The following is a 17,877-nucleotide window of genomic DNA, read 5'->3' as shown; positions in this document are numbered from 1 at the left end:
TACTAACATGAACATTAATTGAATACAAATTCCAATTTTTTCACATGTCATTAATGACTTATTGCTTACTTTTATAACTGCTAATAATATTAAAGTTAAACAACTATTTTATTTAACATATATGCGCCATTAGCTTGTGTATACATAGAAAGTGTCTAAAACTACAGAGAATCTCTGATTTTAAAACAAATATCAGTCAATGAAAAAACCATAAATATATATATCAAAAATCAATACAAATGTATTTACCATAAAATACATTTTAAATGCCAAAACCTTTTCTTTTTACAAACTATGCAGATTTTTCAGGCAATCAAATACAAAGGCAAACAGAAAATTAAAAAACAGAACTTTTTAAATAAAACCCTTGATTTATTATTTTGCAAAAATTTAAAATATGAAAAATGTAAATAAAAGAGAAATTGTCAAAAGTTTATTTTTGAAAACAACTTTATGAATTAATTCGAAGTCAGAAATGATTAACTATATACAGAAAGTTTTGCTCACTTATTAAACACTATTAATATTTTTCTTTTAGATTCAGAAGGTAGTTACGATTAGCAAAATAATTCTTCCCATACTCATACGTGCTTATCATTACAGCACATGCAAATGAAACTTTCATTAAACGAGGATAAATACCTAAATTTAAAAAACTTTCACAGTAACTCAAAATTTTTAGATTTAAGAACATAAAAAAAAAAAAAAAAACAGCAAATAAACTCACCAGTGAACAAACTAGAAAAACCTTTAGTTTTATACAACCTTATCATCACTGCAAATGTAAATCGCGAAGGAATCTTTTTTCCTAAAAAAATTTGACTCATTAAGTGTTAACAATAATGAGCCAAAATACTTTAAATGTCATATTGATATGTCAATTTTATAAGACCATTTAATGTCTCAAAATAGCATAATAGATTATTTAATCAATTATCTATTATGGTTGTTTTGCAATCTCATCTCATCTAAGCTTGAAACCAAACAACAACAAAAATGAAAAAATACTTATTTTTTGTAAATTTCCAAAAAAAGATGAATAGTTGTTTACTTCCTTAGTGCAGCTTTCACATTTTTAGCTCATTGAAAAAGGGAAGCACCACTTTAGGATAAAAGTACTATTAAACAGCTTCAAAAAAAGTATAAAAAATTCATTCATAAGTAAAAAGAATGCATTCATTGAGTTCATATGGCCTACTACTAATGAACAGTTTGTTCTATTTAAGATATCTTTCAATATGAACAAGTAAAATCTAAAATACATGTAAATAAATGATACAGGTAAATAGCAGTACATTACCATAATTAATGATTTGGAATGAAATATAAGAGTTTGCTTTTTACATAGAGATGTGTGAGGCAGCTTAAGACAATATTTAAGGGGGACGTTAGAACATGCACTAAAGTACTTCTAATTTACAATAAAGAATTTGAAAGTAAGTTAAAGAATTTATCACACTTGTGATTAATTGTAGTTTATCTTAAGTAATAAGATAATCTATGGTCAACAAAGAAAAGTAAAAAAAATCAAGGAGTATGTTTTGGACAAACTTTGAATACTTAGAGGTATCTTTGGATTTTTAAAAAGCATACCAAGCTATTGTTTGAATTCAAATTTCTAGAGAACAACTTTTTTCAAAACATTCTTTCTCCCAAGTATTTAAAATTTTGAAAGAAATAATTCTGGAAGCTTTAAAATATAGCCAACCTAGAACATTGAGAAACCAATATGCTATAGCTTTAAAAAAATGTGCTAAGTTATGGAAATAAAATCAAACAAATAGAATTTAGTGGATGAAATGTTTTACATGAAGATAAAATTAAACAGATAGAATTTAGTGGATGAAGTGTTTTACATAAAGACATTAAAATCTTTGGTTGTGAAAACCTGAAAACACAGGTTTATTGAGAACAACATCAAGTTTTATTTATGCATATTGCAGAAAAACTTAGAAACAGTCAAATACCATCCATTAACAGAGTTATTCACTAATTTTAAACTGTTTAAGGTTTACTAAACTCTCCCCTGATGGGGAGCAGTTTAGGCCAAAGGCAATTTAAATTGTAATTTAAAAATGAGCATTAGTTTCAAAACTTCTTAAATAAGTTCTATTACCTTTTTAAATATTAAAAAATTTATAAGCAATTAATACCATAAGAATATATTTAATACTGGTGATAATAAATCTAAAACAAAATGCCTATCACTCCAATTAAAATATTAAAACAGTGCAAAGAATCAAAATATTACTATAAGCACTTAATAGCATGAGGCAGATGTTATAAACACTGATGTTAAAATTTGTAAGTAGATCTAAAAATTGTTTGTTATTGATACTCGTTCAGTAGTGATAATCACATTCTTTGCTCATTTATTGAGGAGATATTTTTCAATTTTTGAACTCTGAAAAAGTTTCTGCTTTTTTGCTTCTGACCATTAGAAAACTAAAATGCCCTAGACTTATCAGCCAGTCAAATGCAGCATGATCAATAGAAATTTAAACAAACCATCTTTGATTTCACCAAGTTCGATCTGTCTATAAGTTTTAACAACATCAAAAGGCGTGGTCAATCCTGCAGCAAACTATAAAAAACATATTCAAATATATAAACTGAAAGAATCTAAAAAAAAAGCAAAAAAACAAACAATTAAAGGCAATTATATAATTATATAAGAAAACAAACCATGCCAGAGATTGCTCCTGACAAAAACGTTGAAAACAAATTTGGACTTGGGTTCACTGCTTTTAACAACTCATAGCACATCCAGTAAAGACCTAATGATAAACACAAACACACCTTTCTCAACAAAAAAAACATGTTTTCAACTGTAACACAAGAAGAAAATGCAAGAAAAAAATTGTTTACCTGAAAAAGGTACATCACGAAAAAGGGTGGGTCCAATTCCTTTCCACATGCAAAAAATGCCTTCTTCTTTAATTGTAGTTTGAACAAGCAAAACAAGTTCTCTGTATCCAAGATTTTTTTTTGACTGGAGTTTAGTCCTCACCATTTCAATGGGTGACACAGCAATCACAGCAAAAGCTAATATTTGAAATTATGAAATAAAAAAATGGACAATTCAAAAGAAGAAAATATTCATGTCAAAAAAAATCTTTAAAATTAAATTTTCTAAAAAAACTTTATTATAAAAAAAAAAAAAAAAATCCATACATCTAGCTGTAACACCAGCAGCTAAAGTTGCTGTCACACTTGCTTTCCCTTCAACATATCCAAACTTAACTTTCATCTGGTCATATGCAGTAAAATATATAACTGTTTGCGGAACCATTTGAACTCTAAAATTACATGATAGAATATTACGAACATGGTCATGGTCAAAACTTTGGGTCACTGGATTTGAAATACTTAACAGAAATCTTCAAAAGATGTCTGGTATAACTCAGTATAAAAATTTAAAAAAATTTTTTTGAAGAACAAAAAAATGATCAAACATTCAAAACTAATAAAACCAATAATAAACAATTAACTCACAAGTATGGTGACAAGCCTTTCCACAGTGTAGGTAACCCTTCAATTTTGGCAATTTTAAAAAAGGCATCCTATAACCAACAAGAAATATTTATGTGGAAAAGTGAAACTAAAAAAGAAAAAATTATCACAAAAACAAAATATAATATTACCATTGTTGATGAAAAACGAGGCACAGTGCGTATATTTCCATATATTGTACATACTACTGGACTATTAAACATTGGTGGAGTTGTGCAATAGCATACAGAATCAACCAACTCTTTGAACACAGAACATCTAACTCCTTAACAAAAGGGAATTCAAAATGAATTGTAAAAAATCCAAATTTGAACAGGAAATAATTAGGATTTAAAATAATAATTCATAATTCAAAATTATAATATATTTTAATATATAATCATAATACATAGAATTACAATATATAAACTATGTAATACAAAAATTAAAAAAAAAAAAAGATTTATCATACTCTCTGTTTTTAATTGAGCTTGTAAGCGAACTTTTACAACATCCAATGGTGTAGCTAAAATTGGAAAATAACTTATAGTATATTTCAAAACATAAACAAACAAAAAAAAATACAACAAAAGATCATTAGTTATTATAATCAGTAAATCTTTAAATGAAATCTTTTTTTTTATCTATTATTTTTTTGGAGGAAGCCCCATAAAAGAAATCAAAATTGTTTTTGAAATCTTTTTTAAACTTACATTTTTTATTACTTGTAGGTTACATGCATAACGTTTATACCTTTAAACAAATAACTTAAATCTTACTGAGCAAAGCAACCAAAAAAGCTCCAGCTGATGATGCAACCATTTGTTGCATAGGATGAAGTGAGACGGTGCTTGTTGGTAATGACATCTTGATAACTGGGTAAAGTGCAATTTCGTTTAACTCATTATGATAGTTTTAATAAAAAAAGCTAATCACATAAAAATCTTCTTCAATTTCCAACTCCAAAGTTAAATAATGAAGTATAAATGGAAGTAGCAATCAAAATCTAAAATGAAAAAAACTATGTGTACATAAAAATTAAATTAAATTAAACAAGCATATGGTAAAAAAATTAGTATTAATAATAAAGATAACACTTATTAAAGTAACAATATATGTACATGTGTAATATATGTACTTGTGTAAAAATAAAATGAAGTTAAACATACTGTAAAAATATTAGTATTAATAATAAAAATAACACATATTAACAATGAAAAAATGTATGCATTTATAATAAAAAGTTTATCTTCTTTCTTCAGAACTGTACAGAGGTACCAACACATATTACTGGAATGCATATTGCATACTTCAATAGGTATATTATAAAAATATTTCTGTTTCAGTTATAGCTACATGTATATTGTCACTTTATTTAAACTCAGAGGTTTGATCACAAAGTCGATAAAGTATATAATAATCAAAAAATAGCACCTATTTTTATTCCCTGATTTAGTCCTGATGAATATTAATTTTGACTAATGAATGGAGATTGATATTTTTGCATAAATACTAGTAATTTAAAAATCTCCAAAAATTATACGCTATAGAATTCTTTATTGAAATTATACTATAAAAACTTTTCTTTGGTTAAAATATTATTTTTTGGTATTAGATTTTTGAGATCGTATTAAATAAATGATAGTTAAACGTTGATGAAGCGATACTTAACTTTGTTTATATTTTGTGAATTCATGTAGATTTGTCACAGGTTTTAAGTATACGCATGCGTGGATGTAAAAATTAATTGTTTCCATCAGCATGATACGACTAAATTTTTAATTTTTTAAATTCTGTTTAGAGTGGCCCGAGTTAAGCATGCTTCCGGCGTACGCCATAGCAATGGCATTTGATATTGGGCCAACACTGGCCCGATTGTGGCGGCTACAGTGTTTTGGCCGAATGTCGTTTTGCCATAACCGTTGTCACAGGAAATTTTGCTGCTAGGAAATTTTGCGGCTGCAGCATAATTTCCTAGGAAAAATTGCCGCTCGCAGGAAAATTTGCTGCTGAAAAAAGCTCATTAATTAATTTCAACCTTTCATAGCATTATTTCTTCGAAATTTCAATTTTTTTGCCTGAACGAACAAGCTAAATTGAAGGAGCACACTATAAAGTTCAAATAAAAATTAAACTTAAATTTTGTAAAGGATCAATCATAGTTCTTTTCCATCTTTTTAAATCAATTTACTTTTTATGTACGCTACATAATAAAAACCTTTGCCTTAATAAAAGTAACCTTTAAAAGTAATCCTCCTTAACCAATTAAAATAACCATTAAAAAAAATCTTTTTAATTGATAATTTTACTTTTATTAACATTAAATATAAAATAGTTGGTTTTGCTAATATTTTTATAAATTTAATTTATGTTAATATTTCTAGCTTTCAATGAGCTTTTTCGAAGTATTTTATTCATTGCCACACTATATATTAAGCTGAATTGAATAATTATAACAAAGTAAAACTCTAAGACAAGAGTTGATAATATATTTTAAAAAATACAGAAATATTTTATAGAAAAAATATTTATGGCATATTTCGTATGCATATTTTGCAATTGCACTCCTGCACTAAATTGCCTTCTTTATATTGGACACATGTAATATGGAACCATATTAGGCATTTGCTGCAAGTAACCATAAAATCATAAGTGCAAGGCATTAAGCAAGTGCAATACAGTTGAACATTTATAGTTGAGATATTGTTACGTGTAATACTCAATTTACTTCGCTTATTGAGTAATGGGAAGGGTTTAAACTGTCCAGCATGAAACATTTTTTCAAGATGTTGTCTCATAAACTTTTGATTATAAGATATAGTTTCGGGTTGTTTACTGAAAGCCAAATGCATAGCATTAGCTATAGCAAATAATCCACAATCCAAACTTCTTTTCTGTTGTTGGACACTTTTAATATTTACAACAATACTTGGTGGAAATTCACAATTATAATCGGCAAAATTCTTGTAACATCTGGCTAACTGATTAATTAGATGTGAATCTAGTTTGTTATACATACTGTCATAAAGTGAAATTGATCCATTTATTGAACAGGAAGTGACCCATTAATAAAATGGATCTGAACAGAAATTTTATCTGTACTCACTGCCGTTTTTGATTTCATATTTTATTTGCATTAGATTTTTGAGACTTTTGGTATTTTGAATATATATATATATATATATATATATATATATATATATATATATATATATATATATATATATATATATATATATATATATATACGTATATACTTAATGTAATCATACATACAAAGTTAAACTTCATGTTCAGGTGCTATAAAAATAAATCATTTAAACTCGGGAGCATCAAGCGAAGTGGTTGAGTGTTTGCCGAAAAGTATTTTCAGCATTCAGCAGATCGAAATGGTGGACTAAAACCTCGGGAAGAATGAAAAAATTCGTTGAATAAATAGTACTATTTCAGTCTATCAATATCTGTACAATTAAAATTATTTTTGTCAATTTGAATCGGAATAAATTTCAAAAAATATATATTTTTGTATTTGTTTTTTGTGCGATATCACGTTTTCTTCAGAAATGGCTAATAATAGCGTGCTAGTGTATGTATATTGTTTAAGAGTAACGGGTCAGTGCTGGCATACGATCTCGGACGAATGCTGAAAAATGATCCCGGGCCAGTGCTGGCTAGCGATGCTGGGCTTTGGCCGTTTTGACATTGGGCCGTGATCAATTGCCGACATCGCACCGCTGTCGCAAGCAGAACTGGGCCAGCATTGGGCCTCTAACGGGAGGCTGTCTGGGGTTGCACCCCAAGAAAAACTGAATATTTCGAAAGACCAAAACAAAACTTCAATTGTTTTTACAAATTTTTTAAGTAAAAATTTATCTTGCATTAAAATATACCACACTTTCTTTTTTTTTTTCTTTTTTTTTTTTATCTTTTTTTTTTTCAAAGATCGGGAAAACAACAGAAAAGTTGCGTTCGGTGTTTACACAAGAGTCGGTGAACTGAATTTTTGAAAAAACCGAGTGTAAGTAACCACAACCAAACAATCTATGATTTCAAAATATGACATTACTCCAGCACCAACAAACAAGCCAATCTGACCACCTACATCTCCTAAATTATAAAAATGAAAACATTTAACTTTGTTACTAAAAAATCTTTGAAAAGTTTCCAGTCAGTAAGAATGTTACGCTTGTTTATTTCGGGTTTTTCCAGACTAAAATTTTTAACAGTTCTTTTCATTATTATGGTTGGCTGTAAGTTTCTATAAACACCTTACCAAGCCAAGCCAACTTCACAAAGCTAAACCATATCTTACCCAGCCACACCAATGTGCCGTAACTTGGTTTTTGTTCAAGGAGCTCGTATGATAAATCATCATAATAAATAACAACTCGAAGTAAGTTGTCCCTAAATAGTAGGATTTTACTCTCAAATCATAAAAAGTATATTGTTATCTACTACTAAGATCATCAAGTTCAAATGCTTTGAATTTAATATTTAACTGAACAAGTATTCTTTACTTCGAATATTAAAACTTGTACCTCATAAATCGGAGTTCGTCGGTTATGTTTTTTACTGCGTTAACAATATGCGGTAATTTTCGGAAATGATTTGCAAGCGTGCTAGCGTATTGAACAGTGGGAAATAGAGCTCGAGAAAGACTCACTCCATACGAGTCAATTTTGCACGGCATTGGACAGTGATACATCTTCGACTTGTCAAACTTCTCTAATAATAAAAATAATTGAATGAATTAATTTATTGCTAATTGAGTGTGAAAAAAATTCTTAGAGTTCTTGTTAGAAAAAATATTTAGTTTTGTACTGTCATGACGTATTTCTACGCTTACCCCATTCAAGCCACACACAAGATTTAAGATCCTGAAAGGAACAAATTGGAATTTCTCCTGAAATAAATAATAAAACCAAATTGATAAATCAAAAAGTTTCAACTTTTGATTGAGAAACGATAAAAACACATACCTGGCATAAAAAAATCTTTACATTTACAAATTTTATAAACGTGATCTGTCAGTTGCTCAAGCCAGCAGGTGTGCATTGAGTACCTATCAAAGTATTTTAGTTCCATTGACCCACATTTGGATTTGTAAGGAGCTTTTAAGTTTATAACCTGAAGAAAATGATAATAATTATAATTACAATTCTAAACCTGTTAGAAGTAAAATTCTTTTGGTAATAAGCTTCAATGTTAACTTTATCTTCAAACCAATAAAAATAGAATTTATTCATAAATAGAACCAATAAATAGAACTAATAAATAGAATTATTCATTCATAAATTTTCCTCAGCCATTGAAACTAAAATATAAAAACTAACCGTTTTCTTTTCCACTTGAACATAAGTGGTAAATCCGGGTGCTATAATAGGACCGCGCATTTTGATCGGCGTTTCGTCTTGTCCATGAAGAATTAGATGAATCCCTCCATCCATTTCGTCTTTGTAATATTCATAGTGTTGGACATTGATGGTGAGCTTCAGACTTCTGGTCATTCCAACTCCGTTGACTTTTAAAAGCGTGTGAGGAGACTTCCCAGAGTTAAATGTAAAACAGCGCTCACCTTGCATCCAACTGAACTCCGTGAAGTTCTGATCAGAGCATTTTTTACCGTCAAACTCACAATCAACTAACATCTCTTGTAAGCTATGTCTTGCGCCTAAAGATATATTTCTGTATTCTTCGCCAGGAAAGAAATCGTACGTTTCAGGACTCATAATAGCTTCATCCAGCTTTGTTCCATACACTGCACTAATGCGCATTTCATTCAAGTTGCAAAACGAAACGGCCGGAAAATCTAATTGGTTGACATACATTCTCATTCTAGCAGTATTGAACGGATATGAATAGTAGTTTATGGTACTTTCGTATACTTTTTGTACAGCGTATCCAAAAGCGGCTACGGTAATAAGAAGCCATACAGTACGGCATACACCGTTCTCTCTTTTGTCAAATACATGTGATAAGCCATGAAAAGAAATATTCTCGCCCGCGTATGATAAGTACTCATTAATTTTATCACTACGTTGTTCATGTGGTGTTCTTATCCTGCCGTCATCTTTTTCTAAAAATTTAAAGTAAACGCTTTTACATTAGTGAAATCAAAATTTGTATGTTCCTTTGTTATATGTATGCTATAGATATGCCAACCTATTTTTATGATAATATTTAGTTTTAATTTGTTTTTATAAAAAAAGTTATTGGTAGCTACTTAAGCAAAAAGTATTTCTTGATAAATTGAAGGGCTAAATTGTGAAACAAGTCAATTATTTTTCAAGAATGACTTATTTTTATAGTCGTAAATTACGCTGTAGCGAAAAAGATATTTAAGTAGGGAGTTTTGTCACGTGACATTTTATCGCGGAAAAAAATGTATCGAACGTTTTTGAAAAACTTCGTCCAAAAAACGCAACAAATGATTTTATGTAGGTGTCGAAGAATGAAAACCCACCCATGAAAATAAATAGTATATATGTATATACAGATGTTATTTTTTTAGAAAAGGTTGCACTACAATAATTTTTTTGGAGACATCGTTTTGCTTTAGAATTGATAAAGTTATTTAACTTTAAATGTTTCAGTTTTGTTTATATACAAGTAAATTAAGCTAATTCTTTCGTCCCCACATAAAAATAGATTCTGCAACTATTTATTTATTATGTCAATCAGTTTTTTTGTTTGTTTTTGGCAGTCTAATAGGGTGGGTTTTTTGTTTTCTAAGTGGAAATTTTATAAATTTCCCCCGTCTTTAGATATTTTATTGTTAACGCAACTTTTTACGCAAGAAAAAAAAAAGATTCAATTCATATACATTTTATGAAATATTTCCTTAAAGTTTAACGAGAAACTTTAAGGAAATATTTCATAAAATGTATATGAATTGAAAATATTAAAACACGAATATCTTTGGAACTAAATAAGCTACAGAAGTGGTTGAAACCATTTTGAAAATAAAATATATTAAGGAATCCAATGCATTTTAAATAAAAAAAGATTTACATCGGCTATAAAAATTGCCTAAGCTCCCTAATTTAAGCATAGTTCTGAAAAACGGTGCCACAGCCTTAAAATCATCTTGCTGCACAAATTTTTAATTACGGAAATACAAAAAACCTGCCAAACAATAAATTACAATATTAAAAATAATTACAATACAAAAAATTTGTTAATTACGGTTACACAATAAAACGCGCCGAAACATTAACTCGTGATTCTGATTTCAAATCAAATTTTCACGTTCCGTGATAATAGTGATACAATTAGTCATTTCGATGATAGTGATGCTGATAAAGACTGATAAAGACGTCCCTGATGACATTGAAAATCAACAGGAAAACGTTTGTTTTTATTTTGTGGCTCGTTATTATATTGTACTTATCATTACAATATAAGAAAAATAGTTTACAATTGTAGCTTGTTACATTATTGTATATTGATTTTAGAGTAACATGCCAATTAAAACTGTAGATTTTACTAGTTCTGTTAAATAACCTGAATTAGCAGCCTACAAGCGAGTTATTAGTTCTTGCAAATTTTAAAAGGACCACAAATACAAACGATGGCAAAAGATTAGATTTTGCTAACGCAGTTTCCAATCAATTTAATGCCTAAGCTAATTGGTAATTGGTACCTTTAATTACTAAGGTTTTCTATATCAAACACTACGTTGATAAAGATGAGTACAAGCAAGTAAATATTGCTAAGAAAGGAAGACCGCTGTAGACATTACTTGCTGAGTTAGAGCAGAAATATATAACAATTAAAAATATTGAAGATAACGATTGACAATATTAAAGCTCTTTTACGGGTATATACCTCCAATATACCACCAATTTTACAACAATTTTACAAGACATAATTGAAAAACTGAAAAAATTGAAAAAACTGAAAAAGACGATCCTGAAATTATTTTAGATTAAAAAGGTTTTTTTTTTTATTAAATAGATTACATTCTTTATGTCGTTTTTTGCACTAATATTACAACCAATAGTTTTTTTAAATAAGATTTAATTTTCTATATTACTTTGCATTTTTATTTATTTATTTATTTTGTCCAATATATGATATCCATTAGTGTTTGTTTTTAACATATAAATTCAAGAGAAAAATAGATAAGCACTGATTTATATTTAAATAAAACTTTAAAGTAATTTTTCTCAAATTTTCGTTTTTGTGGCTTGTCATTTTTTCACAATGAGTCCTTCAATTGAAAACAGAAATAGAAACGCTAATATTTTTTGTTGTTATTGCAATAGGTGTTTCTGCGCGCAAAAACTTAATCAAAACAAACTCAGCATCTGCATTTGTACCGCGATTAGCCAAAATTGATCTAAAATGCGGTTTTTTTATGATTCGGCAATATGATTCGATAAGAATCGAATCAAATTATTCATTTTCAATTTCAAAGTCGAATTGACTAACATCCTAAAAAAAACAACCGACGCTTAAGGACAGCCATGAAAAAAACAACCTACGCTCAAGGACAGCCATGAAAAACGAAAAATCTTAAATAATCTTTAAAAGAGCCGTTGAAAACAATTTTACAGTGGAGAACCGCCTTAAATTTTATCATAATAAATTTTTAAAAAAACCACAAATTTTAAAGTGAAGAACCGCAATTATTTGTGAATGATGATGATGATGATGATGATGATGATGATGATGATGATGATGATGATGATGATGATGATGATGATGATGATGATGATGATGATGATGATGATGATGATGATGATGATGATGATGATGATGACGATGATGATGATGATGAAGATGATGATGATAAAGATAATACATTTAATTGTTCATTCATCTTTTTTGCAAACTCGTTGACAAATAATAACAAAGGTTTAGTCAAAGATAAATTTGCTGAATCAACTTAAAAAAATTTTATGCTCTGTTTCTGACGTAATAAAATAAAAAGTTCCGCTTTATTACCGTTTCAGTTGTTTTTTAATACAGTTCAGTTTTGTAAAGTATGAAAACACAAAGCTATTATAACTTTCAGTTTTGAAATTTTTGTTAAAGTTTTGAATCAACAATCTCTTATCAATTTTACTCTTCATTTTTCATTGAAATTAGAGGATTTTTAGCTTCAGTCATCAGTTCAAAAAATTTATTTTTGATGGTCATAAAAAAACATGAGAAACGTGGTCATCCTATTTTGGTGGTCAGTCATGAGAAACGTGGTCATCCTATTTTCGCCTTTCACTGTTAACATTCGTAAAAACAGGCTCCCATTAAAGGACTGAGGAGACATATAAGCTGCCGAAATAAATATTTTCTTGTAATTTTAAGTTAAAAACCAAATATATTTCAGTTTACTTACGAATCGGTTGGCTTGGAAAATATCTACCCATCGGTTAACAAAAAAAAAATAGTTTTAAAAACAATTCTGAAATTATTTCCAATTAAAAACACTGAATTTTTTAAATATAGCTTTTATTTAATACTGAAATATAATAAAAAGTAAATTTGAAATATATAAAACTTAAATATTCGTTCATCCTCTTACAAAATTAACAAGGAAACATTTCTTAATGGAAACTCCTATTCTAAAAGACCGGGAAAATATAAAAGTTATGAGTAATTGTTTAAAGAAATGGCTTTTAAAAGTCTTAAGCAGCACGGTGTAGAGTGGCTTTACAAGAACCTTTACAAACGCAAAGAGCCTATTGAAGCTTTAAAACTGGAATTACTTTGTAATAAAAAAGGGAAGGCTGCAAAAGGTTTACTTTTTGTTGGCTTTTTTTTATTTTCAAATGAACGTGCATAAATCAATATTCGTGAAATCATTTTTGAAATTAATTATTTTTGAAATTATTATTTTTAATATGAATCACTTTCGAAAAAAATGTAGGAAAAAAAAAAAGTTTTTCTAGAAAAACAAAGCATTTAATCTTAACTTATTTATAAGTTTAAAGCTTAACGTCACATTTTTTAAAATGGGATGGAACCTACAACGAGATTTTTTTCTTCACAAAAAGCTACCATTTTTATTTGTTTTTTGTGTAATTTTTTTCCCTTTCTTTTCATAGTCTTGCTTTATATATTGTAAATAGAGGAACCCGCTTTTTTTAAAACAAAGATGTAAAAGTTTTTTAAAATGATTTATTAACTTCATTCCCAAAGTTTTCAATGATTTTGAAGCTTATTGTTCAGATGACCATGAAAATTACAGCAGGAAAGAAATTTACTGCCGCACTCTAAAAAATTTCATGTAAATATATTAAGTAAATATCGAGTTTAGCAAGAAAATTAAGGTTTTTTAAGTTTACATGAGGTACTTCATAATCAAAGCAAAAGTTAATAAACTTGAAATTTTATGATCAGTTTTTTTAAACTTCGTTTTAAATAAACTTAACATAGTAATAAATAGACTTTTAAGGAAATTTTCTTTCAACTTTTAAAGTTGGATTTTCAACTCGTTGCTCAGTTTAATGTGGATCCTTGTCATACATTTGTTTTCTAATTTTTCTAAACAAAATTTTAAATATAAATACATGCATATTTTCAAGTTTTTCTAAAATATAAAACTATAAAATCGTATTATTGCAGCAAAAATTTAAACTTGATTGATAAAAAAAGTAAAATTTTTAATATATTGATTTATACAAAAAATATTACGCATATAAAACATAAAAAGCAATCAAAATCTTTGTAAATAGAACGTAAATAGGCTTTTGTAGCATAATAGTTAGTTCACTTTTGAATAAATTCACTTAAGCCGGATGTTCAGACCTCACACACTTTACAATTATTAATGCGTAAAATTTCTTCAAATGTCCCATACAATTATTAATGCGTAAAATTCATCTCATGAATTTTACGCATTAATAATTGTATGGGACATTTGAAGAAATTTTCAATGTAAGCATTAAAATAAACTCCATTTATAGTGACGCAGAAATCGCGGGAAATGTGCTTCTAAGATATTACCAAAAGTATTACTTCTGTAAAGAGAGGAAAGGGGGAAATAAGTTTTAATGAAAATTGTTTACAATTTAGTTGCTTTGTGCTAACTTTTGTAAAGGAAAGCGGTTAGATAAAAACTTTCATTAGAACCTAAAGAGTTCTCGTGAAAATGCTAAATCCCATCAAAATACGATTATTGGTTTAAATTTTTAAAAACATAAAAATCTTTGTGTTCAACAATAAATGTACACAGTGCTAAGATAGTCCCCCGTGTAGATTGTGTTTAATTTTAATGAGATTATCCTCTTTCAAGCCGCATTTTGACTCAAAATGAAGTCTCAGCAAAAAAACTCAGTTAAGTCCTGCTGTAAACAAAATGAGATTACTTTGACGGCTGTTTAACTAAAAAATAAACAGCACAAAATCGAATTATCGAAACACGAAGTAAAAATCTAAAAACACGTTACACAGCCTCAAGGTTAAAAGATTATTTACTAAGCATGATTTTAATGTATGCATTTCAATTAAGAATCCTTTTTTTATATAATGACTGATAAAAAATGCGATAAGAATAAGCAGTTCGAATGAGTAATACCCCTTACTCCACCTTCCACCCCCCCCCCCTCTTTTTTGCCACCAAAAAACCCCACCAGAAAACAGAGCAACTGATTGCGACGTTATTTAACCTGTTATAACTGCAATAAAATCCACAAAATCTTTCTGAAAGTAAAATAAATCGCCGTCGTTTTGAATCCAAAAACTCAAAAGAGAAAATAATAAAACCTGTACGTACTTTTTGAGTGATGTCTTTTTGTTTCTTGAATTGCATCAACAGTTATTTGTGCAAACTCTCGGAAGACGAACATTGTTGCGTATATATAGCGTACTTTATCTCACTGATATATGCAACTTGATAATCACTAATTTGTACTTATGTAATATATATGGATCAATAGGTTGAATATAGCTGATATTAATTAGACAATTCAATTAGTAAACTGACTTATTTTCTACAAGAAACGTTTGATGGTTTTATTATTTGAAAGAATAATTAGGTTTTCTATGTCAGCTACGTCCAATATATTTTTTTAGTATTGTATTCTTGTTATATATTATAATCTTCTCCATCATAGTTTCGTATTTTCCAACATAAGATTGTTAGACCAAAGTTTTTAGAGAACTCATTGTCTTATAGACACATAAAATCTATGGTGATTGTAAAACGTGACGTACCCTATTGTGTGCCAAGTATGTTGTATCTAATTGCAAGCTGTCGATATTACCGGAATAAAATAATAAAATTTAAAACGGGTAATATTATTTGAAGTTATACCTTTACCATTTTAACAAAAAAAAGCCACGCATAACTTTACTCTTTTGATTCTTGCATCAATTCCACTGCATTTCTCAACATCTTATTTTTCTGAGTAATTTTGCTTGCGGCTGTGAATATTTTAAAGCGGCGCGTTACTTTTGTAATAAAGATCGAGGCCGGAGGATCACAATCGAGGCTGAAGGAGCCTTTTTAAGTTTCCGAAATATAAATTTGGTACTTGTTATGTAATATTCGCAAAAATTTATTTTTAACTGGGAAATGAATGCAATGGTGCGCATTTAGAGAGTTGAAATTACACAAACGTAAAATAAAAATATTATAATAAAAGTTTCAAGTTTCTGCATGCTTTCATTGATACAGTGTGACATGTTTTGGTATGTTGTTGAAACCCCGTCGTGTCACTAAACAATTTCAATCTGTAAAAACAATACAAAAATTTAGTCAGGCGGATGTCAGTGGAACGCATTTGAATTAATTAGTTTTAAAAATGAGATGCGGTTGTCTTAAGTTAAGACTTCAAAATTTAAAAAATTGATACGTTTATAATTTTAAATGTGTATATCGTAACAAAATAAAGTAACTTATAACTAAAATAAAAATAATTTGATGATGTATAAAGTATTCCCAATTAAACTTTCTAGGCATGCGCGTGTTTTTATTACGCACGCATGCACTATATTTTACAGTACCTTCTACTCAGTGAATATTACTTTATTCCTTTGTTTACTGGCGGGACTTACAAGTTCCAGTCATGTTTTTAAGCCACCGAAATTAAATACTGTGCCCATAACATTTCCAATCACAACTTTTTTAATACATTTCCGCTATTAAAAAGGCTTTGTTCAAAATTATTGAGTTGGTGGCTTGACCATGACATTTAATTGCAGCCAACCTTTCTAAGTTCATTTTTTTCAATTCAAGGTATGTTTTAAATCACTATAAGATAATTATTTACTTAAATTTTTTGTTTACTTGTAATATATGTCTAAGCGTATTGCAATTATAAAATTGATTGTTCATTACACGTGTTACAGTTATGTACGGTTACAAAGACTGACGAGACTTACTGGTACCATATCAAATAACACAATATTTAAAAAAAAAACTATTTTTTTGAGTATCAATGTAGTATACAGGTACCTTAAAGGCAGTAGAAAATAGGTTTTTTCAAAAAAAGAAAGATTTATTCAAACCTTGGTAAATAACGGGTTTACGTGGCTCTGAGCCACTGGTTGCCAGATTAACATTATTAATTTTTAAGGCACGGTTTTATAATACAACATAAACGGATCCATGTTTTTGTCAATTCCCTTCTTCAAAAAACAAAAAAAATTTTACTAATAATTTTTCACAAGTACTAAAACTTTTTATTCACAAAATCAAATCAAACTCACCTACCAACATGACTTCATTAAAACTTTAAAAATTTTAACATACTAAGCCTTAAATAATGTACCATCAAGCCTTCAATTTTTTTTTTTTTAACATTAAACCACTACAAAGTTTTAATTTAGAAACCAAATCCCCATATAAACCTTATCTCCCCTACAAGTATCCCCTATAAAAGCCTTAATGCAACAAGAGTCTTAACAAAACTTTATGCTTGTCTTGCTATCAACTCAAATAAAGTGAAACCTTTACATCTGGGTGATTATCTAAGTATTGGTTAACTGATGCTATAACAGCATGTAGCAATACAGAAGTAATTATATAGATCAATAATTTTCACAATTGAATGTTATTAAATTTCTACTGTATACATATATATATATATATATATATATATTTTCAATATCGTTATTATATATATATTGACTGTGAACTAGCACTTGTACATGGTACTAATTGCTGTAAGAAAAAAAGTCTATCGCTGTTGAAACAATTTCAGAGTTCGCCATGCAGATCTCATTTGGGTCTTGAATAGACAGTAGGTAAATCCACATTGAAAAGAGCATCAAAAAGATGTATGTACCCCAGACAAAACTGTCTGATAATGGTAACTTAAACATATTTATTACGTCAGGATTAAATGGATAAGCCCACAACTACTTATTAGATTAACAATTATTTTTACACTCATTTTTTGTTTAAATGCTTCTTAGAAAAGTTTGTCTTACTTGCTG

The 17,877-nt window shown here is 28.5% G+C and overlaps 2 protein-coding genes across 5 annotated transcripts; both read right to left on the bottom strand.

Moving 5' to 3' along the window:
* Window positions 1–35: 35 nt before the first annotated feature.
* LOC145190098 (mitochondrial glutathione transporter SLC25A40-like) lies at window positions 36–5,201 on the bottom strand. Its single transcript, XM_090090100.1, has 10 exons — window positions 4,272–5,201; window positions 3,965–4,018; window positions 3,645–3,778; window positions 3,496–3,563; window positions 3,175–3,299; window positions 2,869–3,045; window positions 2,686–2,777; window positions 2,509–2,584; window positions 728–808; window positions 36–642 (listed from the first exon to the last, which is right to left on the bottom strand). Exons 1-10 carry the CDS (start codon window positions 4,357–4,359, stop codon window positions 521–523), a joined length of 1,017 nt encoding a protein of 338 aa, XP_089946226.1. The 5' UTR covers window positions 4,360–5,201; the 3' UTR covers window positions 36–520.
* A 2,134-nt stretch (window positions 5,202–7,335) lies between these two features.
* Window positions 7,336–17,335, bottom strand: LOC145190003 (acid-sensing ion channel 4-A-like). Of its 4 annotated transcripts, none has more exons than XM_090091681.1 (7): window positions 17,149–17,335; window positions 8,826–9,568; window positions 8,472–8,619; window positions 8,339–8,395; window positions 8,031–8,217; window positions 7,805–7,896; window positions 7,336–7,599 (listed from the first exon to the last, which is right to left on the bottom strand). In XM_090091681.1, the coding sequence occupies exons 1-7, from the start codon at window positions 17,156–17,158 to the stop codon at window positions 7,469–7,471; spliced, it is 1,368 nt and encodes a 455-aa protein (XP_089947807.1). In that variant the 5' UTR covers window positions 17,159–17,335; the 3' UTR covers window positions 7,336–7,468. The 4 variants fall into 4 exon arrangements, with proteins under 4 accessions (XP_089947807.1, XP_089947804.1, XP_089947805.1 ...); XM_090091678.1 differs by lacking the exon at window positions 17,149–17,335 and adding an exon at window positions 15,212–15,853; XM_090091679.1 differs by lacking the exon at window positions 17,149–17,335 and adding an exon at window positions 12,833–12,964.
* Window positions 17,336–17,877: the final 542 nt, after the last annotated feature.

This window comes from Hydra viridissima, unplaced genomic scaffold (genome assembly GCF_058129835.1).
Source record: "Hydra viridissima isolate aposymbiotic clone 2 unplaced genomic scaffold, HvirCarnegie_v1 scaffold_6, whole genome shotgun sequence".
Lineage (NCBI taxonomy): Eukaryota > Metazoa > Cnidaria > Hydrozoa > Anthoathecata > Hydridae > Hydra > Hydra viridissima.
This window is presented reverse-complemented; position numbering and strand designations above follow the sequence as displayed.